The sequence below is a fragment of the Rutilus rutilus genome (assembly GCF_951802725.1).
Source record: "Rutilus rutilus genome assembly, chromosome: 17".
Classification (NCBI taxonomy): Eukaryota; Metazoa; Chordata; class Actinopteri; order Cypriniformes; family Leuciscidae; genus Rutilus; species Rutilus rutilus.
Window position 1 is genome coordinate 17863240 of NC_140230.1, and position 26113 is coordinate 17889352.

The 26113-nt window shown below is 39.6% G+C and overlaps 1 protein-coding gene across 3 annotated transcripts in view; it reads right to left on the reverse strand.

Annotated features, from left to right (window-relative positions):
- Positions 1-6933: 6933 nt before the first annotated feature.
- The window catches only part of pou2f2b (POU class 2 homeobox 2b), a 34173-nt gene continuing 14993 nt past the window's right edge, over positions 6934-26113 (reverse strand). The window contains exons 2-17 of one of the 3 annotated variants that reach the window (XM_084385206.1): positions 15078-15143; positions 14713-14747; positions 14567-14626; positions 13911-14009; positions 13490-13738; positions 13216-13315; positions 12856-12947; positions 11839-11967; positions 11547-11688; positions 11151-11299; positions 10610-10801; positions 10072-10120; positions 9833-9971; positions 9626-9688; positions 8410-8483; positions 6934-8186 (exon numbers count right to left, since the gene is read on the reverse strand). In XM_084385206.1, coding sequence (XP_084241332.1) covers positions 7885-8186; positions 8410-8483; positions 9626-9688; positions 9833-9971; positions 10072-10120; positions 10610-10801; positions 11151-11299; positions 11547-11688; positions 11839-11967; positions 12856-12947; positions 13216-13315; positions 13490-13738; positions 13911-14009; positions 14567-14626; positions 14713-14747; positions 15078-15143 — 1940 coding nt within the window. In that variant the 3' untranslated portion in view covers positions 6934-7884. Of the gene's footprint in view, positions 8187-8409; positions 8484-9625; positions 9689-9832; positions 9972-10071; positions 10121-10609; positions 10802-11150; positions 11300-11546; positions 11689-11838; positions 11968-12855; positions 12948-13215; positions 13316-13489; positions 13739-13910; positions 14010-14566; positions 14627-14712; positions 14748-15077; positions 15144-19158; positions 19312-26113 lie in introns of those variants that run through there. The other 2 variants (XM_084385204.1, XM_084385205.1) reach the window with 2 other exon arrangements.

Consider the following 26113-nt stretch of genomic DNA (forward strand, 5'->3'; position numbering starts at 1 on the left):
AGCACACATTCCTCACAAAGGTCACAGGTTTGACTAATAGAGCTGATCACTGACCATTTGTGTGTTCAGACTGAATGACAATGGCTGCTTAAGAGTCGTGTCATGTGTTGAATAGTTTTCGACGCTTTGTTTGCTCTGTTCAGGTGCGGCAGCTCAGGGCAGGGTGTGAAAACAGGTAGAGGAAGGGAATTTCCTTGTCTGTCTGTGTGAGAATGTCCTCCAACGTCTTCTGGCATCAGATGAGTTCCACGCTGACATCTGCATTTGTTTAGGTTTGAATCACTGTTGCAGGATTTCATGACAAAGATACAGTGTTATTGGTTGATAATCTAACATAAACAAAAGAGCATATGCTCCTGCCCCATGTTTGTGGAATTTACTGTGCTCCTGTTACACACCTGAAATGCCACCATCATCTGTTCCATCTTGGACCACTGTTACACACTCATGCAAACACACACCTGTGGCACTGAAAGCAACAGATTGGCCACCTGTCTGCGTGAGTGGGCGGGTGCAGACTGAGGCAGATTGTGAGTGGGAGCAGAGATGACTGACGCATCCTGTGACCAATCTGTACACATCTCACAGCTTCTGCAGACTGATTAGCTGTTAGCATTCTCAATGGAAATCCGCAATTTGAAAATGCCAAACACTTTTTAGAGCCTATCACCTGAACAGTAAGGCTGGGCTTCACAGGATTAGGCCTTAGTTCAATTAGGGAATTTAAGTAAAGAAATACTGGTGTCCATCTTGAGACAAAACAGTGGCACTGACATATTTTAAGATAATGTCAGTGCAAGTTGCTTTTGGTTAAAACAGCTCAAACGTGCATTGTAGTCTGGGACTAGGCTTAAAGGGTTAGTTCACCCAAAAAGGAAAATTCTGTCAGTAATTACTCACCCTCATGTTGTTCCAACCCCGTAAGACTTTTGTTCATCTTCGGAACACAAATTAAGATATTTTTGATGAAATCTGAGAGCTGGCTCACTCCTCCATAGGCTTCTATGTTATTGAAACTTGCCGGCCCAGAAAGTTAGTTTAAAATAGTCCAAGTGACTACAGTGGCTCAACCATAAGTTTATCAAGCGGCGAGAATGCTTTTTGTACGCAAAAAAAACCAACGTCAGAACGTAGGCTCACTATTGGCCGACGCTGGTCATGTGTGTGATGCTGGCCAATAGTGAGTCTACGTTCTGACGTTGTGCTGCGCTGCTACACTCCGTGAACTCTCTCAGAGGCCCACACAGAAGAAAATGAATAGCTGAATAAAATCGTTATTTTTGTTTGTTTTTTGCGCACAAAAAGTATTCTCGACGCTTGATAAACTTAAGATTGAGCCACTGTAGTCACTTGGACTATATTAACAACGTCTTTACTAACTTTTCTGGGCCGGCAAGTTTCAATAACATAGAAGTCTATGGAGGAGTGAGCCAGCTCTCAGATTTAATCAAACATATCTTAATTTGTGTTCCGAAGATGAACGAAAGTCTTACGGGGTTGGAACAACATGAGGGTGAGTAATTACTGACAGAATTTTCATTTTTGGGTGAACTATCCCTTTAAGCCTCGTCTGTGAAACCGGGGTAAATGTCATGTGACTAATCAATAGAGTGGAACAATTTTTTCAGCAGCCTTGGTTCTGGAAGTATTTTTCCTATTCATTTTAACTTAAAACAGTCTTTATTAAAGAGTTAAAAAGCCAGGAACCAAACAAACCAGCAACAAGATGAATCACATTACAGATTTTGATTTGAAGCCACAAAAAAAAACATAAAAAAAAAAAACATAAAAAACAACAACAACTACAATCCCATGGCCATGAAGCATTGCTAATGATATCAAAATAAATGGTGGAGATATAAAACTACTGATTTAAAGATGTTGATTATGTATATAGAAAGAATATATTTTAAATTTATTGCAACAAAAAAAAACATTTCTTGTAGGCCTACATTTATTGCATGTCTACTGTCAGAAGCTAATTTCTCAAAAAGTCAGTGAGTTTGCAGGTATGAAATTTACATTTGAATGCGGGAGGGCCATTTGATCATGTAGCTGAGCTTTAGCTTTGTTAATAAAGTTGATGTTAACTTAATGTTCTAATTTTTTTCAGTAGCAGATGTGAGGACATGAAAATCTTAAGGTGAGATTTTTAATCGTCTACAGTGGAGAGTAGAACATGAGTAAAGGACAAGCTGTCTGGCAAAGACCAGATGTCCCATGAGTCAGATGAGCAAATGAGAGCTGTGAAAAGTGGAAAAAGAGGGAGAAATAGAGAAACTAACAGATCTAGAGAGAGTGAAAGAAGGAAGGGGAAGAGAAGGTGACTAAGTTGAGGCACCATGTGGAGGCAGAAGCTCCTACGGATGATTCATTCGTGTGAATGAGAAGAGTATGTGGCTGTTGCTGCCACCCAGCGGCCAAAGGCGGAGAGACAGCATCACAGTCCTACAGATCGTTGTCACACATCGATTAAATGAACTCACAAGAAAAAGACAACATTTTCATGCACTGTTTTTTTTTTCTCTACCGTTTTTATTCAGATGAGTGAAACACTTCCAGTTACAAAAATGACTTTAAATGAACAACACTGTACAATGAACAAGCGAGTTATTTGTCAACTATTTTTTGGTTTCAGAGATAATTACACCGAAAGGCTAACCTGTCACCATAAGGAGGAAAAGAGACACGGAGGACAGAAGAGAAGAAAAAGGAATTGCTCAACTCAAAGGAGAAAAAAAAAAACAAGGATGGAAAGGGTAAAAACATGGCAACGCACATCAACAAGCAAAAGAGACGTACTACACGTTCACGCACATATCCACACTGCCAAAATAACCGCATATCTGTTCCGTTTTAGAGTGTAAAATACGTTCACGCGCACATGAACATGTACGCACAGAAAATGACGCAATCACGCGCTCTCAATTACGCAGATTGAGCAGTGAACGTGAAATCAGGGAGAAGATTCAGGGGACAGATCAACATCACTAACCCCCCCAAAAAGAATCAAAAAAGATTCACATACATACTAAGTCTTTTCTTTAAGATCATCGTTATCATCATAAGGATTTGTCCCTAAATAATGAATAATTAAAAATATACATTTCATCATTATCTTCATCGTATGTTACTTTGGATAGTTGAGGTTTTACCTTCAGAAACTGGGTTGCTAGGTGACCAGGGAAAGAGACAAAAGAAAACAGCTGAGGATGTGTTAGTGTAGCTCTTTGGTTTAACTAGATGTGTTTAAGTTCTTTGCTATTTAAAAAAAAAAAAATCTTTTCAAACACCTTTGGACTGAAGCTGGTATTTTTATTTTATTTTATTTTTTTATGTATAATATATAGACAGAGATAAATCAGAGAGTGAAGTGAGAAGGAAAAGACTCGCAGACTTGCAGTTATCTTGGTCAGGTATGCTTTTTTTCTTTTTCACCCATATCCGATTGTTACTAATTAATAAAGTGAAAACCGATGCGAATCAAACTCAAGGATTGTGTACAGACTTTAGGGAGCGTGTGTGTTGTGTTAGGACCTCGACTGTCGTGTTGCTTTGGTATCATTCTCAGGAGATTCACGCCAGTGAGAGACTTTTACACTTTGAACACGGTCCCTTACGCTGCTGTTATTACTTGCATATCAACATCGTGAAGTTTTTAAGACGTCCTTAACTGCGGTAAGAACGAAAGCTATAGAAAATATAAAGCAAGATTGAAAGCTTTCTCCTTATTTTCCTCTTCAACATCTCCTGCGTTTTAAGACATAATATTTGTCACCTAGCAACAACAGTCACCGCCTGCTCTCAGTCACCTATCTTATATACATACATGCACATTAACTGTGTGTATATATTATAAAGGTGTGTGTTTGTGTCCTGCCCTGTGTTTGGTGACTGGAAAAGTGGTCCCAAGGGACGAGGGAGAGTGAACATGGCAGAGCATCAATCTTATAATTAAGTTCTTTGAGTGCTTTCATCTTCATCCCTGGAGTCGGTTGCATAAACTGACTAGTTTTACAAGTTAAGCCCAATTTATACTTCTGCATCGAGTGTACGCAGGAGGTACGGCGTAGCCTACACATAGTCGTGTACCCTACGCCGTACCCTAACGCGCACATCCCCAAAAATGTAGGCTAACTAGTAACTACACATCGCAGACGCAAGATCTGTGATTGGTCGGCTTGGTAGCATCGCATTTCCTCCTATGCACTTCAGGCGCGTTCTTCTGCGCCGCCATTTTTAAGTTCAGTGAAGAATATGGCGAACATGGACATGGACCAAGTGAGCGAGCGATTAATTGAAGAGGTGCGAAAATACAGGCATCTGTATTACTCATCTTCAGCCGAATACAAACACTGCCAGATGGTGGCGAATTCGTGGAGAGAGACGTTGTTTTGGAGGTAGCGGAATGTATGAAGCGATGGAAGAACTCCAGGGACAAGTACGTTCGCCTCCGTAAAAAAGTCGCCACAAGGAGTGGGGACCCAGGCGGGAAAAAAGTCCCGCCGTTTAATTTCTTTCTGTCTTGGCGGCCACCCCATGTGAAACACCGGGTTAACACAGAAGTATAAATGCTCGGTGTCGGCCTAGCCTACGACATACACTCGACGCAGAAGCATAAATTGGCCTTTAGTCATTACATTTTTCTCTTTAAGACTGTTCATAACTTTTTTTAAGTCAGTTACATAAAAATGTAGATTGGTCTAATTTGATACCGAACAGTAAGACTGATTACCCCTAACTTAACTGCTAGTTGGTCATACTAGTTCTTAAGACACAGTCTTAACATAATGGCTATGTTTATACAACTGGCCCCTGCTGATCTTTCATCTAAACATTCCCTGGCCAATCCGAACACACGTCTCCGGCCCCTACAGACGGATGGAGCCCGCTTCTCCGTTTTAAAACATTCATCTATTTGGTTTGTTGTTAAGAGAGTGAGGTATATGAGGAACTATCTCTCTTCTACACCTCCATAGCCAGGAGACAGAACGACAGACACGCTAAAAAATAAATACAAAAAGCAGGAATAGAAGTAGGACAAAGAGGAGGAGGAGTGAGGCAGAGAGGAAGATGGAGCACTGATACATTTCCGCTATCATACAATACATACATTTTGCTGTATTTTCTCTCCAGGAACCCCAAATGCCCCCATCTTTTCTCTCCTAAAGTTTTTGGTTTTGTAGCTGTTTAAAGCTTTCAGGTCAAGGCTCACAGCAGCACTGCGCTCAACGCCATCACACACACGCACACACACACACACACACACACACACGGTAGCCATCACGACAGTAACCATAGCAACACGATCGGTAACATCAGCAGTGGTGAGACAGGTACTGTACGTTCATACACAATGCAGGTTCCTACAGAACCGTATCCCTTCTGAGCCATGGCAGTGCGTGCTTTTACTCTGGAAGGTTACTTCAGCGTTGAATGAATACTACCGAAACATTTGAGCAGAAGAACCACAGTGCTGCTTTTTCCCCTGATAGGTTTCCCTCCACAGGCTCTGTCCAGTAAGGAACAGCTAAGAGGTCGAGAAGACAAGTGTCTGCCCCTACACTGTCGATTAGTGGCCGGTCCATTCGGACCGACGGTTGCATTTGTCGATGGATTTGGTTTGAAAGGTCGCCTTGGCAAAGGAAGTTTACATTTGAATACAATCTGGTGCCTCAAACACACCCACTACAAAACAGCATTTGGAATATATTAAATAAATAATAATAATATTAATAATAAAAAAGGTCTGTTAAGAAAATTCACAAACGAGCAAGAGGAGGATAAATAACAAAATCAATTTCTTTAAAACGGGGATGGAAGAAAACAGAAAAACCCAAAAGAGAGATAGTGTGAATTTTTGGTCTAAGTAAATATCAACATTTTTTTTTTTTTATCTTTTCACATTGTTTTCTTCCATACATAAGCAATTAGTAAGCATTATAACATAGATCATTTACTACAAAATCTAGAGAAGCACTAACTGACCCATTCGGACTATACAGTAACGTAGAGAACTGATGTATCTTGTATCTATCCATCGTTGAACCTGCAGCGCTCACCGACTACAGGTTTCAGCACGATATAAATACAACGGTAAGGTGGATGAGAGCATGTGAATAGTTGTGTATGGGATATTTGGTTCTCTTTAAAGCTTGTTTATATTTGACTTTGGTTCTTTGGATGTACTTGAGCGTGTTTATCCTGGTTTCTTGTCTGTTGAACTGATTTCACAGTATTGTTTCAACCACCTGATTAGAGTCTCTAACACAACTAGATAGGAACAAGTAAGGAACGTAAAAAATGAGATTTTTTCCCCAAATGAAAGCACACAAATCTACACACACAGCTGAGAAAAAGCCCCACAAAACAGACAGACAGAACGAAAGAAACAACCCTCCCAACCCCCAAACGAACCCGAAACATCTTCATCTTTAGATGAGTCCAGTGAGGTCATCAAAGATCCCGCCACCCAGGACCAGAAAGAGTTTGAATGACAGGAGGCGGAGCCAGATCCCTTGCTACATGGTTCTGGGTGACCTCGGTCCAGAGATGCATGAAGGGATGCTGTTTTTTTTCTGTACAGTGACTCGTTTTGCTCCTCGATTCGTTTTTGGCTTGGTTTGTTTTTGGTTTTCCTTTCTGGGAAGTTTGGCTGGCTGTGAAGTTTCACTTCATTTTTTGGCTTGTAGAAGAAGCAGAGAGGATAGGAGCCCTTTCACCGCTACAGATCCCACACCATGCTGTCTTACCAGAGCGGCCTTGTCAAGGTTTGGGTCCCCGATCTCTTTCTGCATCATGTGAATGATGAACTGATCATGTATGAATGAATCGCTTTGGTATTCAAAAGGGACAAAGTGAGTGAGGGAAGCATGCAAGCACTTGAGAAATGAGAGTATTTACACTTAGAGCAGTGAAAGCTAGAGAGAGGAGCTTGGTCTCACTTTTATTACACTTTACGACATTCATGTCATTGGACAAACAAGTGCATCAAGCTATGCAGTGCTAATATGATGAACATCAAAGACCAAACACCCAATTCTCTCTATACGCTCGTTAAGACATGTAATGATGATGATGATGATAATAGAACACTGATGTACTGAAACATTTAATAAAGACAGATGGAAAATCTGCTACTTGTGTGAAAAAAAATTGACTAGAACGAGGAAGAACCAGAGAAACACAAGAACGTTTGAGCTCGACTTGCTCATCTTTTATGCTGAAACATTGAATCATAGAAACCGTGAAAGAAAACGGTATGATTTAATGGAAAATGAGATGAAGAGCTCAGAGATGGCTGGATTGTTGTCACTGGGTCTGGTCCTGGACGGTTGGCTATTTACAGGTCCTTTGGATAAAGCTTTTCCATCCGTATTTTTTGGTGTTTGTTTTTGGTATTTGAGATTTTGGTATGCTTGTATTTCTTTGTCATAGTGAGTCTCTCAAAGTTCCTTTATACTTTTTGGTATTCAGTATTCCACGTTTTCTTAAAAGAGTTGTTCTACAACACAGTAAAGTTTGTACTTTTTGTTGTTTTTGGTGCTCAAGGATCTCCTTTTGTCCTCTTGTCTCACTTCACTTCTCACATAGTTTTTTCTTCTCCTTTAATTTACGTATTTGGCTGTGTCCCGCTAAGCCTCATGGTGTTTTTTTGGTTTCATTTTCCCTCTTCTCTTCTTCCTTCCTCCTTCAACTCTGTCTCTCCATCTCTCCCCTCTTCTACTCTTGTGTATTTTTGGCATCAGTAGAGTGGGAGAGCGGAAGAGAGAGAGTATGAACGAGAGGAAACGAAAGGGAGCGAGGGGATCAAGAGATGCTTTGGTTGACAGGTAAGGTTTCACCTCCTCCTTCTCCTCCGTTTGTGATTGGACTTGGGCGACATCACTCGATTTTAGACCCTCCGATTGAGTGCGGGCTGTGCAGCAATTCACCGGAAGAGCAGGAAGAGACTGGGCTCGAGCAAGGGGAGGGACTCATGCCGCCTGCGACAGGAAATGAGGTTTTGCCAACAGCTGAACCGCCCAATCCCATGCCGGGGCCTGTTGCCATGGGCAACAAAGAGGAGTGGTTGAGGAAGAGGGAAGAGGTAAGACCTGCTCCTTGGGCCCCAGAACCACCAATTAACACCTTGCTGCTGCCTTCAAGACTGGAAATGGGCAGCTGGCCACCACTGGCTGCTAGAGCTGTGGAAGAGACGGAGTGTTACTCACAAACATCAACAACAATAATATGTGACACACACGATAAACAGGATGCACTAGTGCCGTGTGAACATAAGAACAATGGGAGCAAAGAAGAATAGGAGTGGTAGGACGTAAACAAACACTCAAACAGAGAGGACAAAGTAACATGACTGATATGAGGCAAAGTCATCAGCGTCTTTCTCGCCCTTCCTTTCGCACAAACCTTGAATAGTAGCAAGTGGGTTGCTGCCAAGTAGAGCTTGGTTCATTCCTGTGTTAATGCTCCTCATCGTATTCCTGAGTCACACAAACAAATAACCATCCCACAAAACACACAGAAAGAAACAGAAAACAGAAAGGAATGAAGGGAAAAAGAGAAAACATTTCGAAGCATAGTTAAGAGCTGGAAAAACAGTGCAAGAAGACAAATCTTTGCAGAATAAACATGGCTTTTCTTGTAATACAATGCAGGTCGCATACCAGCAGAACTCAGTGACGCATCAGTCCATAACAACCCGTACACTAAGATAGTTGTGGGATTTTACTAAATCTTTTGAATAAATATGAAAATCCCTGAACAAATATGCAAAACATACTAGCACTTTTGTGTACTGAGTGGATACTAAAATCAAAATATATAAATATAATTTTTTGTAGTAGTAAAACAATTTATAATTAATATTTTTTAATGTAATATATTAAATTGATAACTATTTAAATAAAGGAATGTTTACTTTACAACAAGGTAAGGCCTATATTTGCACTACTACTCAAAAAGTTAGGGGTCAGTAATTTAAAAAAAAAAAGAAATTAATGCTTTTATAAAGCAAATTATCAAAAGTGAAAGTAAAGATTTAAAAAAAATTATATAACATTTTTACATTGTTACAAAATATATATTTCTATAAAATAAATGCTGTTCTCTTGAACATTATATTTCACTGTAATTTGCTAAAATCGTATGATGATATTGTGACAACACTGGTGCTCACTGTGTGTATGTTGTCATAAATGGTCAAGTCAATATCAAAAACAAAGCCAATTTACCAGAATTCACCCTATGCCCTAATCCACATTTCCCTATACTTGGCAATGACAAATGTTATGTGAATGTGTGTGTGTGTGTGTGTGTACATGTTTTTCTATCCTGGTGGGGACTTCAACCTGAATGCACACAGACTCATGGGTACTGGTGTCACAGTGGGGACCTAAATTTAGGTCCCCATGGGTACACAAGCTTCTAAATCATACAGAATGAGTTTTTTTGGAAGTTTTCTGTGATGGGTAGGTTTAGGGGTAGGGTTAGTGTAAGGAGATAGAATATACAGTTTGTACAGTATAAAAACCATTAAGTCTATGGAGAGTCCCCACAAAGATATTGAACCAGACGTGTGTGTGTGTGTGTGTGTAAGAACACAGACTCTGCTGGTTGTATTCACCTCAAACTTGCAGCAAAGTCAGTGATGTAGTTAGAAACGTCACCATTCTTTTTATGCCATGAACTGCGGATAACAAAACCACACACAAAAATACATTTGCACACACACAAACACTGCAGGTACCTATATTTGCTGAGCCAGAGGGAGTAAAAGGTGATGAGTAAGTGTGTGTGTGTGTGTGTGAACATGAGAGAGAAATCAACTCACCCTGTGTTCAGACTTAGCGTACTGTGAGTTGGAGGGGCGGGGCTGGCATCACCACGTGAAGGCGGGGTTACAGGTGATGAGGCGGAGCTTAAGGTGGGCCCGCTTGAGGTCAAAGGGCAAACTGATGACATGGTGGTCACTGACAGAAGTAAATAATAACAGAAAGAACATCCATCATATATATATACTAAACAATTATATTTGTCTCTGATCAACAGATGTCCACTTGTGCACCCTACCTGCTGTGCTGAGACTGCTCACTGTCTGGGATAGTCCCTGACTGGACATCTGTAAGGAAGATGTGGATATGATGTCACAGGTCAAAAGGGAAACATGATGGACAGAGAGTATTGAAGGGTGAAAAAGAGGAAAAGGAGAGAGGCCGGTGTCAAACACTGGAAGGCTTGTGCTCTGTTTGTAGATGCTACTCACTCAGTTATACAAAACCTCAATTACAGAGAAAAATACTGAGTTTCAAAGTTAGTGAATACATGCAATATTCCTCCAAAAAACATGTGTAAGTAACAGAGGTTCAATCCTCCTGTAGTATTACAACAATGACAGTGCATAAATTGGCTATGAAGAAATGGATTACGATTATTTCACATTAAAATGCAAAGCAATGCAGGACGGGTGAAACCACATTCAGGAATGAATGGATGTGCCATTATGGGAATGATTATTATCAACTGCTCATGCAGGAGAAACTAGTAGAGTGTTGTGGCACAGGGTCATTTGAGATGGGGGTATGAGCCAAGGGAGCAAGCCAGGTCGTACCATGTGTGGGCTGTAGCAGGGGGGTTTGTGCGAGGTGGGCTGGGGTTGGCTGGGCAAGGGAGGGGTGGCACTGGAGGGGTTAATACGTTTCTCTTTCTGTCGGCGGTTGCAGAACCAGACGCGGATCACCTCCTTCTCCATGCTGAGCTTCTCTGAGATGAGCAGGATCTCCTCTGAGGTAGGCTTCTGGTTCTGAATGCAGAAAACACGACCGATTCAGAGGTTTCAGATGGGATTATTTGAGGACATTCATTTCGAAAGTGTATATGAATGTTTATTTGGTTATACTCTACCGTTTAAAAGTTTGGGGTCAGTGTTTTATATATATATATTAGAAATTAATTTTAAAAAAAAAGATACTGAAGACTGGAGTAATGGCTGCTAAAAATTCAGCTTTGCCGTCACAGGAATAAATGGCATTTTAAATAAATAATTATTATATTTTCTACTGCTTTGGTGAGCATACGAGACTTCTTAAAAAAAACATACTTTTGAACGGTAGTTTATGTTGTGCAATGGTTTTGTAATCACGTGTTCTGACCGTGATGAAGCTGCGTTCCAGAGCGATGCGGACGTTGGTCTCAATGCTGGTGCGTTTCTTCCTGCGGCGGCCAGGCAGGCCCTCAAACCCCAGCGAGGGAGAGGAGAGAGAACTGGGACTCGGCAAGGTGCAGTCCATCGACATTGTTTCTGAGTAAACCAAAAAGATATTTCAATTTTTCAGTTGATTCAACTGAAAAATGTTATATAAAACATTTTGTGGTTGACAGTCTATTTTTACATTCTATTTTTCAATTATAAAGTAGCCAAAATGCCACTTAATCTGTAGTATTATTGTATGCACAGGACATGCGTTCGAGACTGCTGGAAACTTTTTGGATTGTGTATGATTAGATTGATAGCTGTTAAATCTGATGGAGCTCTTTGTGATGGTTACCTGCGTCATTCAGCCACTTCTCCAACAGAGGTTTGAGTTTGCACATGTTCTTGAAGCTGAGATTGAGCGCCTCAAATCGAGAGATGGTGGTCTGACTGAAATCATTCCCATAGAGTTTCCCCATGGCCATTCCCACATCACCCTGTAGAGGGAAACAGAGACCAAACATGACTTTACAAGGAAATACAAATCTTATTTGTGCGCGTGTGTGTGTGTGTGTGTGTGTGTGTGTGTGTGTGTGTGTGTGTGTGTGTGTGTGTGTGTGTGTGTGTGTGTGTGTGTGTGTGTGTACCTGTGTGAAGCCCAATTTGATCCTTCTCTGCTTGAAAGTGCGGGCAAATTGCTCCAGTTCCTCCAGGTCACTGGGCTCCTCAGGGTGAGATGTCACTGTGTTCACGCTGCTCTCTGCAACCTTTTCTCTCTGCCACCAACCAGACACACATCAAGACTCAAACATGAGAGAATAGCACAGAATATAGTGTTGTGCACATACACTACTATTCAAAAGTTTGGGTTTGGTAAGATATTTGTATGGGGTGGGTAAGAAGGTTTATGAAAGACGTCTTTAATGCTGACTAAGGCTGCATTTATTTGATCAAAAATACTGTAAAAACAGTAATATTGTGAAATATTAGTGCAAAACTATTTTTATATACTTTAAAATGTTATTTATTAAGCTGAATTTTCAGCATCATTACTCCAGTCTTTAGAGTCACATGATCCTTCAGAAATCAAGAAACGTTTATTATTACAGTTAATAATATTAATATCTATTAATAAGTATGCTTAATATTTATGTAGAGCTGTGATTTATTTTCAGGATTCTTTGATGGATAGAAAGGTCAAAAAGATTGTCACTTTTGAACAATTAATGCATCCTGGCTGAATAAAAGTATTAAGTTATTATTTTTTTTTTTTTAAACCCAATCTTTTGAACAGTTGTGCTTATTTTACTACAACTGTAATCCACACAAATTTACAAAGTTTACAGACATTATTGTGTTTTTCTTGTTTAAAAAGGAACTGAAAATAATGACAATTCTTTTACAGTTACTTTATCAGTTATTTTATTCTGTTGACAACACTAATATTTGTAAAGGCATAATAAAAGCACTAATATATTTTTTCTATACTATGGAAGTTAATGGTTATCATCAACGGTTTGGTACCTATACTTGCAGAATAAAGAAGTTCATTCAGGTTTGTAACAACTTGAAATATCTTTGCAAAAACCCCTTGGAACCTGTTTATGTGCCCTCTGACATATGTTTACCTCCCAAATATATGGGTCTTTCATTAGACGATGTACCTGTGCTTGAAGACTAAGTCTGGGTGGACCGGCCAGCAGGCTTCCTTGGTTTTGCTGAGGTAGTGGAATTAGATTTGGTGCTGATAGCAGCCCTGAAACATACACAACCATATGATTATATTTATTACCCATAAATGGAATCTGAATGACAACCACGTTTTTTTAATCCAATCACTATGCCCTGAAAACATTATAAAATAAAGTGATAATAATAAATTCTTGTCTATGTTTTGTTTTGACCAGCTGGATCATGACAACTGACATGCAACAAGTCTGGCTTTAAGTGAAGAGGGACAAATGACCTGACATAGGAAACGTATTTAGGACACAGCGTGAGAATACAAATAGTGAATGAGCTACCTTGCTGCCCTTGCTGCGTTTGTGGTAAAATAAACTGTGAAGGCAGAGTGTGTCCTGGAACGAGGACTAACTGCTGCAGCTGTAACAACTGCTGAATGTCCTGAAAGAGAGAAAAGAAACAGATGCTGAGAGGACATGATGGTTTCGCTCTGATCTGAGGTGGTCTGAGGAGGGAATTCACTGAGAATAAGCAAATAAGATGCAGGATTTTGACTGTTTGGTGAATTCGTCCCTTGTATCACCTCAGGTGCTGCTCAGCACTGATTGGCTGTACCTGGGCAGTGAGCTGGATTGGCTGAGAAAGAGGGAGCTGGTGAGGAGGAGGTGGGACGGGGGTGGCGGTTTGTTCTTGTGTGCTCTGCGATTGGCCATGTGACTGCTGCTGAGCTGCCTGCTGATTGGCCTGCTGCTGGGCCTGCTGTTGATTGGCTGCGTGGGCCACATGTGACTGCTGCACAGCTGCAGCGAGGAGCTGCGCCTGCTGTAAGAGCAGCTGTTGCTGTGCAGGCAAAAGTGCAGTCAACTAGAGAGAGAGAGAGAGAAAGAGCAGCAGAGAAGGAAAATGTGGTGAAAATAAGAGTTAGAAAAGTGAATGAAAGAAAGCACATGTTAAGCAAGGCAAGCAAGCTCACGCAGGAACCCACACAGACACACACAAGCAGCACATGTAAAAAGTAAGTGTGTGTTTGTCTCACCCCTGCGAGCTGGCCACCCGTTAGCATCAGCTGTGTGTGGGAAAGGGCCGTCTGAGCGGGTGCAGCGGGAGACATCTCGCCACAATCCTCCACCTTAGCCTGAGACATAGAGACAGGGAAACATCAATGATGAATTCATGGGTTAAAAGAGACACGGGAAGTGGGGGTATTTAAATGAGGGTGACAAAGGGAGGATAATGAAATAATAAAAAGAGGTGGAAAAACTGTAAACTGTTAAAAAAAAAAAACCTGTAAAAACTAACTTTGGTTTCACTTTATTTTGACACTTCTGTTGACTCTCATTAGAGTGTTGGTAGAGTATTAGTAGACTAGAAGGGTTAGAATAAGTTTGACTTGTATTTGCAAAGTTACTTATAGTCAGTAGAATGTCTGTTGGGGAGCATCAAAATAAATTTGAGCAGATATTGAGCGGACAGTCTACTAATAGTCTAATGAGAGTTAGTTGACATGCAGTTGCAAAGTTACTTATAGTCAACAGAGTGTTCAAAAGGGACCATCAAAATAAACTTTTAGTCTAATTGTCTTCAGAACCGGTTTTAAATTGGCCATAACCCACGAACAAGAAAATGTGCAGACCTGTGCAGACTCACTTAAAACACTCAGTAATTCACATTCATTTACACACATCTACTCACTTTGTTGCCGCTACTCAGTGTGGGTGAAAGGGAGAAAGGGTTGATTTTCATCAGCTGAACCTGTTGGAGGGAAACACATTGAAAATATGATTCATTTTTTGAACGCTGTATTCAGATAAAAGATAACACTGGTACCAGTCACTTACCTGATTAGTTGAATCTGAGCCATTTCTTTCTGAGTCTGAGAAACACAATAAGAGAAGGCAACGTGATTTGTTTAAGTTAGTTGGTTTGTTAAATTGAGTTAGTTTGACATTAGAAGACTTGGCTACAAACATAATAAAATACATGTATAATTTTCATTCAATATAATGTTACAACATTATAAGAGTTAATATATATTATTTGATTTATTTAAAATGTTAACATAAAAATATGCTGCTAAAATACTTTTATCACATTTGTTATAGGGCCAGTGAAGATGTTATCAGGGCAAGTAAATATCTGAGCAGGAAAAACTTTTTTGTTGAGCCCTGTTTCAGACATACAGAAATATAATATAGCTCCATACCTGTGCTCTCCATCGGAGAGTCTGCCGCTGGATTCTCAACCTCTACTGGCTTTGACATTCTGATATCTGAAAAAAAAAGACAGAGAGGTATAAAATTAGTCATGAGCTGATGCATTTCTGTTTAACACAAGAGTAATGAAATAATATGATATATTATTCAATTTACTATTAGTTTTGATGATGATGAACGGAAGTTTAACAAACACAAGTTATATTTGGAATAAAAACATTTTTGATGATAGAGCAGCATCAGGTCTAGATTCCTTCATTCTCAAACAAGTGGAGACGTGATTAATCCAACAAACAACTATTACATCACCGCAGATGTATCACTTCAAATTTAACTGTAACCGAGCCAAATGGGACTGTCCCAGATCCTCAGCGGAGAGAGAAACAGAGTGTGCAAAGTTAACGTGTGTGAAATATATCTTCTAAGAATTCGAATAAAAACAAAAATTGAGAGTTTTATGAAGTTCTGGTCTACATTGAAGCAGGTAGATTCACATACATATATTCTTCAAAGTCAGAACACACAATTGAACATGTGTGTATGTTTCTGATGCACTCAAGCCAATTCAGTTTATTTGTATGGCACTTTTTACAATACACATTGTTCAAAGGAGCTAAGCAGCATCAGATGTAGCAAAAAAAGAATCTCTCAAATAGACGTGCATAAAAACACACACACACATGCTCACTCACACACAGAAACACTCACTTCCCTTTTGTGAAAAATGCAAATAAAGCCAACGACTGACTAATAATATCACCCACCTGCATATACCACTATCTCGTCCGATCCTCTTTATCTCAACACTCACATTTCACCCTTCATTTCTCACACTTTCAGACTTCCTTTCATCAATATTTCATTCCTGCCAACTACATGAATCAATGAGGCCTTTATCAGATACTGATAATTAATATCTGGCTCCTCCAGGGGGAAGTACAACTTAAAAATAAGAATCCCGGTAATAATCCCAGAGAAAGATACACAGGAAACCAGTTTCACTTGTATCAGTTGTGTCACTCGTGTAAAAGCCACCAAAAAGCTGATGAATTGCCGACTTCCTCAGGCGATCAAATCCGTGGTCCAGCCACAGTGGTTGGTGAAAGGAAGTAAAAAGGAAGGAAAGCCCCTCTTGAGGCCCGTCAGCGAGCGGGCCGTAGAGTTCAGGGTTTCCACAGAACGGCCTGTTGGTAAAATGGTGCTCTGATAGCTCAGGGTAAAAGTTTGAGAATATTTTCAGATTGCCTCACACAAGTTCTGACTATATTTAGTAAGATTCAGTTTCATAATTCATTTGAATGAAAAATATAAAGGGTCTTTTAAGCTGCCTAGAGGCCTTCAGAGAGGCATGTATTGTTAATTTAAAGCAAAAAGGTCAAAGAAATGTTTTTAATTATGGATTAATTTTAGTGAATCATCACAAACTTATTTGACACCTTGCAGTCTATGATAGCTTATTTGATATACATTCACCACAACAGTTTTTAATGATCAGATCTAGAATTCAAATTTAGTCTTATATGAACTACATGTGCAGTTCATCATTCATATGAAGTTAATATGAAAGAGAGGGTTTTGGTGTTAATGTCTCACTTCCCTCTCTGTTTCCCCTCAGGCTGGGGCAAACACAACGTGTTAAACCAAACACTTACTGTCGGGCCAGCTATTAATAGTCTCACAGACACAATGCTTATTTAGTATTTTTGTCTGGTTTCCAGTCCAAATATCAAAAAATTCTTAAATCAAGAAGCATTTACTAGATAAGTAAAATTAGATAAGATATTATGTCTTGTTTTCTGGGGGAATTAATCAAAATGAAGTGAGTTTTTGCTTAAAACAAGCAAAATTGTCTGTCCATGGGGTAAGAAAAATAATCTTAATATTCAAACAGAAACAAGATTATTTTTCTTACCCCATAAGAACCCCATATTCTTTTCTTACTTGTTTTAAGCAAAAACTCACTTCATTTTGATTTATTTCCCCAGAAAACAAGACATAATCTCTTATGGCATTTTACTACTTTAGTAAATGCATCTTGATTTAAGAATTTTTTTGATATTTGGACTGGAAACAAGACAAAAATACTAAGTAAGAAAAGCATTTTTTTGCAGTGTACACACACACACACGCACACGCTTGAATGTAATTGCCCCTATCATATACAGTCCTTATACAGTAGCTGACACACACAGATCTATTTCTTACTATTTTCCAGACTTCTCCATTTCATAACTTCTGTATTACAAAGATCTCTATTTTTATTATAAAACTGAAATAAATACGCTTACACTGCTTGCACATACTGGAAATTATGTTTTACATGATTTTCAGCTATACTGAAAGATGAAGATGCCACATGCAAAGAAGAAGAGCTATCTTGTGACAATAATTGGGGCAATCTCAAATCTCCATCGCTGTATGCATTTAGATACAAATTAATAATAGAAAGGTATCTGAGTTCCAGTCTTCTGACTGCTGATTTCTGGTCTGTTTGAAAGGTCAGATAATCAGTAATGATAATGCAAGATTTCTTTAGGAACATGATACTGGTTTCAACCTGCTGGACTCTTCACAGCAAGTGAAGGCAACAATCCTCAAAGAAGCATCCTAACGGCTTCTCATAACCTGTTTTAGAATAGTGTGTATAGTTTTGTACTGTACTGCGTGCAAATAAGATCAAGTGTCGGTTGGGATCTGGGAGGAAGGGGGGAAACCCCATGAAGAACTTCACACTGGGTTTCCCAGAGGTTTCCTCGCACTTCCAGGCAACAAATATGATTTCATCAACTCTTCAGTACTTAAATGTGCTAATTTTCCTGATGGATCAGCATTTTTTTTTTTATATATATATAAAATAATAGATATACATAATGGTAGTCTAATAACCTGAAGATTTTATGCACATAATACCACAAATTAGAGTTGATGTAAAGCACTTAAAAGCTAGATTTCAGAAGAGGAAAAACTATTTTTTTTGTGTATGTGGTATTAAAATATATTTTTTTTAACAATATTAACAATTGTGCCTTTGAATGCAGAGATATGTAAATTAATCTGAGGATTGCATTACAGAAATCAGAGGAAGACCAGTTAATAAGCAGTGCTTAGTCAAAATCAGATCATTGACCAGTTCTCACATTTTACTCAATTACAAATGCTACAATGAGAGCATTAGATTGCATAGTTTAAAAATGCCCACTAAACCTCACTGTGGCAACAAGAGACTCGCGAGAAAAGCCACAGAGTTCAGTAGCTATGTCATTACTCCCAAAAAAATATGTACAAGAAAACCTTGGGTCTGCCAAAAAGCTAAACGTTATAGGCCTATATGTTGTGCAAATTTAATACTGGCCACACTTTAAAAAACACCATCCTCACAGTGAAGAGGGTGGTGGAAGCATCATGCTGTGGCGCTGGGCATCTTAAAGTACATAAAATATATGGCACAAAAAGCAGAGAAATACAGCACAAAAATCGTATTCTGTCCGCTGAACTGAACTTTCAGCAGGACGATGATCGAACATGAAGGTGAATGTCCGACATTGGCCCAGATTTCAACTCAAATTCAAATTGTGTGAAAACTGCAGCGCATAAACATCATCTGACTACCCGAAAAGCCTGAAGTCTGGGAACGTTCTTAGAAAAAGAGATTCACAATGGCTCCAAAAAGTATTCGAACACTGACGCCACGCATGCCAAATGTCTCACAGTCACATTTATAATAAAATGTAATTCATTTTTAATAATAATCAAACTAAAAATATTTAACGAAACAATTTATACAAAATTTTAAATAAAATAATCACAGATAACGCATCTGAATCCATTCGCAAAGCATTGTAACATAAACTCCTCTATTTCTAGAAAAAAACACACACTCTGAAATTCAAGACATACTGTATATTTTGGAATTTCAGACTTTGTGTAACTTTGCATAGCACTTCCTTTCAGTTTCTACAAGCTGACCTTCTTGGTCTGATGGCCACAAACGACCCTGCATTTCTAACGAATCCATCAATAAAACTCAGAAGAGACCAACCTGGCAACCACACAGATGCTCTGGACACATACCTGGCAACCACATATGGGAATAATCCATGGATGCAACAGGACCGGTCTTTGTCATGTTGATGAATATGTGTGCACTCGTTCAGTGAGGTCCTCTTCCTCTCTCACACATGCACACACTCGTTCTCTGTCTCACTCTCTCCGCTTCTCTTTGGCGGCCAAGGAGGAGGAACAAACTGATAACAAGTGGGGGGGAACTCTCCACTCCTCCTTCTCTCCTCCCTCCGTCACCTCCTCTCTACGCTGTACCCACCCACACCTCCGCCCCCTCCTTGCCCACTTCCTGACCCCGAGAGAGCGAGAACGGAGCGGGTCAGAGCAGACACGCCACATTTGCATTTACAATACAATGCATTTTAAACTCGTGAGTGTGTTACAGGTCGGTTCGTCGGGCGGATTTACGTGACGGTCGCTTTTGGAGGATAAAGGTCTGAGGAAGGCGGGCAGGATGCTGAGCGAGCGAAGGAGGAAGTGAAGCACTGTCGATCGGTGGGCTGAAGAGTGGGGTCAGGTGAACTGAGAGAGGATGAAAGAGGTTGAGAGTGGGAAGGCAGCAGTGAGGAGTGAGAGATGAAAAATAAGCAGATGTTGAGATAGAGGTGAAAAGAGGGGGAGAGTTGTGCCGCTGGAAAGTGCTGGGGTTGCTGGAAAGAGTCGCTCACGAGTCCTGCGGTGACTCTCTCTGTCTCTCTCGCTCACCCGTGTCACGCCGTATCTCTACTGTATATCAACACATCTGTCACAACACAAGCCTCCATCAGAAAATATAGAATGAGGACGCTTTGCTCACACGGCCTTTTTTCCAACCTCACACGTCCACACTGGGGCATGAATCACCCCGTAGGAGCCCAAAACAAAGCAGAAAAAGCAAAACATTTGTGATGTAAAACTGTAATGTGTCTGAAGCAGGAAGCAGGGATGGATCACAAGCTGTACTGTTCAGTGACTGGAAATAGAAATGTCTAAACTGTCCTAACTACATATCAAAGAATAGTGTGGACATAATTATTTTTATTTAATTATTATTATTTATTTTTTTTCACATTTGAGAAAATTAGTAAAGTTATTATATGCTATGAAACAACACAAGTAGAGGGTACATCCTGGGATGCTTTTTTGAAGTGTTGAAGATACTTTTCACTATTTGGTCCAATTCAAATCACTAAAAAAATCTTTTTGTAAAGAAAATAATACGTCGACTCAATCAATTTGTCTAGAAAATTCATTTAAGCATGAGCATTTTAAACAAAAGTTCATGAGAAACAGTCACATTTTACTGCTCCTGCATGTCTTCATTTAGTTTTCACAAGTATTTGCATTTTCTGAAATTTATACGATTTTAAGACTATTTAATAACACTAATTTGAACATTAAATAAAGATAGAATATTAATACAAAAAATCCTAATGCAATATATATATTGAAAAAGCTGAGATTTTAGCATGTACATATACACAATATGATATTGTATATTTTGTTTAAACGTTAAGGCAAAGATAATGTAGATGGAGTGATGTAAAAGCATTAGTACATCTGAGCATTTACATTTATGCCTGAAGATTCATCACTATTAGATATATTTAAATACTGAATGTTTATTAAACATAAAACAGTTAAAAAGAACAAGATGTAATGACTCGTTCTTTCTGGGGATTTAAGAAAAAGTCTGAAATTATTTACAGTCAAGGTAAAGTCCAAGTCCAGGACATACGAGGTGATATAAAAGACTGCAGTACTGTATGTTCAACACTAAGAGGCGGCATTGCCCCACTTTATTATGAATGTTGGGAATAGTTTTTCTGGAATCTCCCAGTTGATAAGCGCTCCATTTCAAATTGACTGGTTATTTCAAAGAAACATTAAAGTGAAAACAACATATCTAGTTTAGATTCTCATTAATATACAGACACACACTCAAAGACAAATATAACAAAAGACAGCTGTATAACCTTATATTACAGGCCTGAAATAACAGTTTTTTTGGTTATACTCTCTGCATTTATTCTCTCTGTATAAATATAGATATATTTTCAAACGGATACAGATGGTAGCTTATGTGTTTTGTGGTTTCACACAAAGAGAGCAGAGTGTCAGGTTCACGGTCATCGAGAGTCTGTGCGTTTGCAGTGCGGCTGGTGGGGTTAGAGTTCATGACCCCGAGGTCACACACCACAGACATGTCTGCATATGTCAAGGGGGTCTCAGGCCGTTTGGCCGGCCCCTCATCACATGGCTTACGTGGAAACGTCACTCCTCGTAATGACATCAGTTTTAGTTTACGTGATGACTTGCAGCCTGATGCATGTGTGAAACAAACAGGAGCATCTCATGATCCACCAGCAAATGTGCCCCTATGATTTTTAAAAGCTAGTATGATTCTTCGTCCGTTCCTCTCGCTCTCCTTCCCTCCATGTTTATCTGATCAGCTGTCTGTTTAAGAGTGCAAGCTCCAGGCCTCAAGAGAGCCATCAATCTCACAGCTGTCAAAGCTCGGAGCCGCATGCGTGCGTATGTGTGTGAGTGATTAGATACTAACTATTTCACACAGCAAACACTCTTCGCGCTGTAGATGCAATCGCGTTCACTCCAACACAAATGTGTCTTAGTCTTTAATGCTGATAAAGTTACAGAGACGCTTTCTTCCCGTCCACCGTTCCAGGCTGATACGTCCACCTCTTCACCTCCATAAACACAAATGTCCATTCCCTCCACTTCCCACTCGCTCCTCCAGCTGTTAAACTATCAGCGTGTCCCGTAATGTAATGATAAAAATGCTCTTTTTAAATTGTTTCCAGACATTTGCTCTTTCTTTCCCTCTTTCTGTCTTTCTCCCCTGCTGGTCAGCAGACGCTGTGACATCACTGGACACTGCTCTGCACTGTGATTGGTCACTGGCCCACGTTGCCAGGCAACAGCAGTGAAAGGTCTCTTGTGTGTGTGTGTGTGTGTGTGTGTGTGTGTGTGTGTGTGTGTGTGTGTGTCTGTGCTTATGTGTATGTTTTTACCCCTGTGACAGACAGTGAAATGGTAAACGGAGAGCAGCTCTTGTGCTGATAAGTTTTCCTATCTGAAATGGAGCATTATTCCTGTAATGTGAGGGCTGAGTATCGTTTCCCCTGAATGAATGTGTGCATGTTTAATATTTAGGCTTATATCTGTGTGTGAACGCAGCTGTGTGTGAGAAAGTGTGTGTCTGGGGAAAAGGTGGTTATTGTTTTTGACACAGACCCTCATATTTCTGCATCGATCGATTCCTCTGACTCCCGACACGACAATAATCGCGCACGCACACACACACACACTTGGGCCTCTTTCTATCAGTAGCATTATTACTGTGCAGAGAGGTAAAGGGGGAAATAAGGGGAGCTAAGAGGAATTCATATGGCAGAACAGGAAAGAACGCGGATGTAGGAGAGAGTCAGGCCACTTGAAAAAGAAGTGCACAGTGGGAGAATTGATAGTAAAATCTCACAGGGAAAGAAAAGGACATGGGGGAGATGAAGAGAGATGAGAAAATAAATGAAAAACTTGGAAGATAAGACTAGAAAGTAGAAGGAAATGTGTGTTAGCGGAAAAAAAGTGCCACCAATCCCGTGCTCTTGGTCTCTACAAATGGCCGGTCAAACGGAACTGAACTATTTATTGGTGCAATATTGAATCAAACTGGCAACGTTCACAGTTACAGTTACAGTTTATCAAATATTCACAATATCTATACAACGATTTTACTTTCACAATGTAATATGTACAGTATATATATATATAAAACTCTGATTTAAACCTCACAAAACCTTTTGATTTGGAAAGTTTGATTCATTTCTGTGAATCAGTTTAAACTTTCCATTTCAATGAATTGATGATGCTTCATTCAAAATGTAATGATTAATTTGCATAATTTTTGGTTTGCCTTGAATTCAGTAACAAGTTGGTATATAATATATTAATTTTAGTTATTTGTTTAGTATTGATTAGTTTCTTATTAATGTATTAAATATGAATTAGTCAAATAGTGCTGTATTGTTATATTTGTTATATAATGTTGCTATACTGTGCATAGAAATGAAAGTAATTAGATATTTTATATTTATATATTAAAAATGGATTTAATCAAAAACAGTTTGGAAAACCTTCATTATTTTAACTTTTTACTTTATTTGACCTTTTTTTGCACTAAATATTTTTAATCTAATTGGCTACAGTGATTTTTTGGTGAAACTATGGGTCCTCTGAACCATAAACAGATTTCAGAGCAATTACACACATTTTGAGATGTATATCAAATAACGTCAAAATCCTGAAATTGACCACTATAATATTTTTAGCTATCTCGCCCGGCCCTATACTGCAGCATAATAACAGAAGAGCATTGCAAGAGAGATGAAGGATTCATCCCATCTTTTTCCAATAAAAGAAGAAATGAGGGATTGAATTGGGGAGGATGGGGGGCGAGGGTACAACAAAAGAGATGAGACGCACATTCACACAGAAAGTGTTGTTTTTGAGAGATGAGGAAGAGATGTTATTAGGTTGACAGCGGCGTAATGACGGAGCAACTCCAGAGCTGTCACACAGAAAAAGCACAACCGCACGGTGATGGAGGACAAACACACACACGTTCACACCTACACTGTCACTTTCAAGAGGAACCGTTTGCTTTGACATGAAGGACGGGTCACGATGGTCAACTAGTGAGGTTGGCTGGTATACCTAGATTTTTTTATTCGATTTTTCTTTGTAAAAAGTTTTATTTAGTGCACGTTTTCCTCTTCACACGGTCTCATGTCTATCGTTCTTACTCATCAACTCATCAATATTCCCACTCACCTTCCATCTTTATCACAACATCCATCTTTCTCTCTCCCATAATCCCCTTCTCCTTCGCTTTCCGCCCCCCTCCTTTTTGTATCACTTCATTCCCCCTTTCGTTCTCTTCTCATCCAATTTCACTTCCTAAACTACATCACTCTCTCTCTCTCTCTTTGTCTATCCATACATTTCCAGCTGCCATTTCTTACCTCTTTTATTGTTTAATTTCCTTTCCTTTTTATGCCCCACTTGGACGTCTCTCTCTATCCGTCCTTGTCTCTGTGTTTGTGATAATAACTAAAATAAGAGTTTCTTCTGCCATTATTTATTTCTCTCCTCCCGAGCGAAGGGAGATATCAAAACCTAGTCAGAGCCGGCACAGGGGACCCGTGCTACATTTGGGGAAAGGAGAGGTGGACTATGAGATGGAGAGAGAGGGAACGAGAGGGGGTAGGGGCTCTACTGTTCTTAGATGGGGGTAGATGGGCTGGGGGGGTGTAGGAAATCGGTCTGGCTAGCGGAACAGCTTTTCACCTATCTCTCTCTTTCTCTCTCTCTTTCCCCATACTGCTTTGTATTCTGTGGAGATGACAGGGGAAAGCTTTATTGCTCTGAGTCGGTATCGATCGGGGCCCTAGGCAGGGGGGAGCGCACAGACGCCCATTAGAGGCACTTTCTCAACGACCGCTCCCTAAGAGCACAACCCCACCCTACCCCCTTCTTTCTCTTTCTTTGCCTCTGAAATTCTAATTCAAGGTTTCTATCCTTGAGGCTTGACTGGGAAAGAGGGAGAGAAAGCGAGAGGAGACGTAATCTGATAAAGAAAGAGGCAACAGAGACACAAAGCAAAGAAAATATATCAATATTTCAATAGCCTATGAATACATATGAAGTGCTACATTTCTCTTATCCCCCTTTCAGCTCACTGTTATTCCACATCTTCTATATTCTTAATAGCACATGAAAATATGTTGGTCGAAATCAGTGATTTCATGTGTAAGTCCAGCACTATATAGTTCACATAAACCGTGAAAACACAAGGATGCACAACAAAGACAGTACACTGGTCCTTTGAATTGTGTCTAACACCAAAGAAATACCTTTCTACAATGTTTATGCGTTCAGATCCCAGTGGGATGTCACACTGTGGAATGAGGCCTATATCACCTGTAATCTCCCTCTTCACAGATTTCCTCATTTTGAATCAGAGTTTGGCAAGACAAGAATCTCACCTTCCTATTCACCCCTTCTTGCTCTCTCTCTCACACCTCGACCAAACAAAACCACACTGCCATCACGAAGAAAATGCTTTCTGGTACCTCCATGGCTATCCAAAATCACACATAGTACACTATAAATATTAATTCTCTATTACCTTGCAGAAAAAGCCTGACCTGCAGAGACTAAACTTTGACCTTGGGGAATTTAAAGTTATATCTGCACATCTCCTCTGTCCTTATAGAGTTGAGTTAAAAGATACAGTGGTCTAGTGCACATATTCCAGAAATTGAGCCTCGCTGTTCATGTGGAAAATGGAGATTTGAATCTGGCTGGCAATAAGTCCTGGTCCCAGTCTCCCAAGTCATTTCCTCTCATTCTGTATCTATCAATACAAAGTGACATAATTATATGTGTGTGTGTGTGTGTGTGTGTGTGTGTGTGTGTGTGTGTGTGTGTGTGTGTGTGTGTGTGTGTGTGTGCGCGTGTGTGTGTGTGTGTGTGTGTGTGTGTGTGTGTGTGTATAAAATCTAAAAATAATTGCAACAGCATGATCAAAGTGACTCCTCAACTTTGAACCTTGGTGATCTTGTGGGAAATGCAGATTCAAATCGGGCCTGCAACATGTCAGGATCCCAGTCTCCAGAATAATTTCTTCTCATCTCTATTAACACTATCAATAAAAAGTGCTAAAATATATTATTAAAACAAAACAACATTAAATCAAAATAAAATTTGCAACTGCATTAACGATCAAGTTTTAGCCTACTCATGTGGGAAATGCAGATTCAAATCTGACATGCAACATGTCCTGATCTCATTCTAATCAATACTATTTCTATCCACAAAAAGTGATACATTAAAATATATTAAACATGTTTATTTGCAACAGCATGATCAGAGTGACTACTGAAGTTTAAAACTTTATAAATAT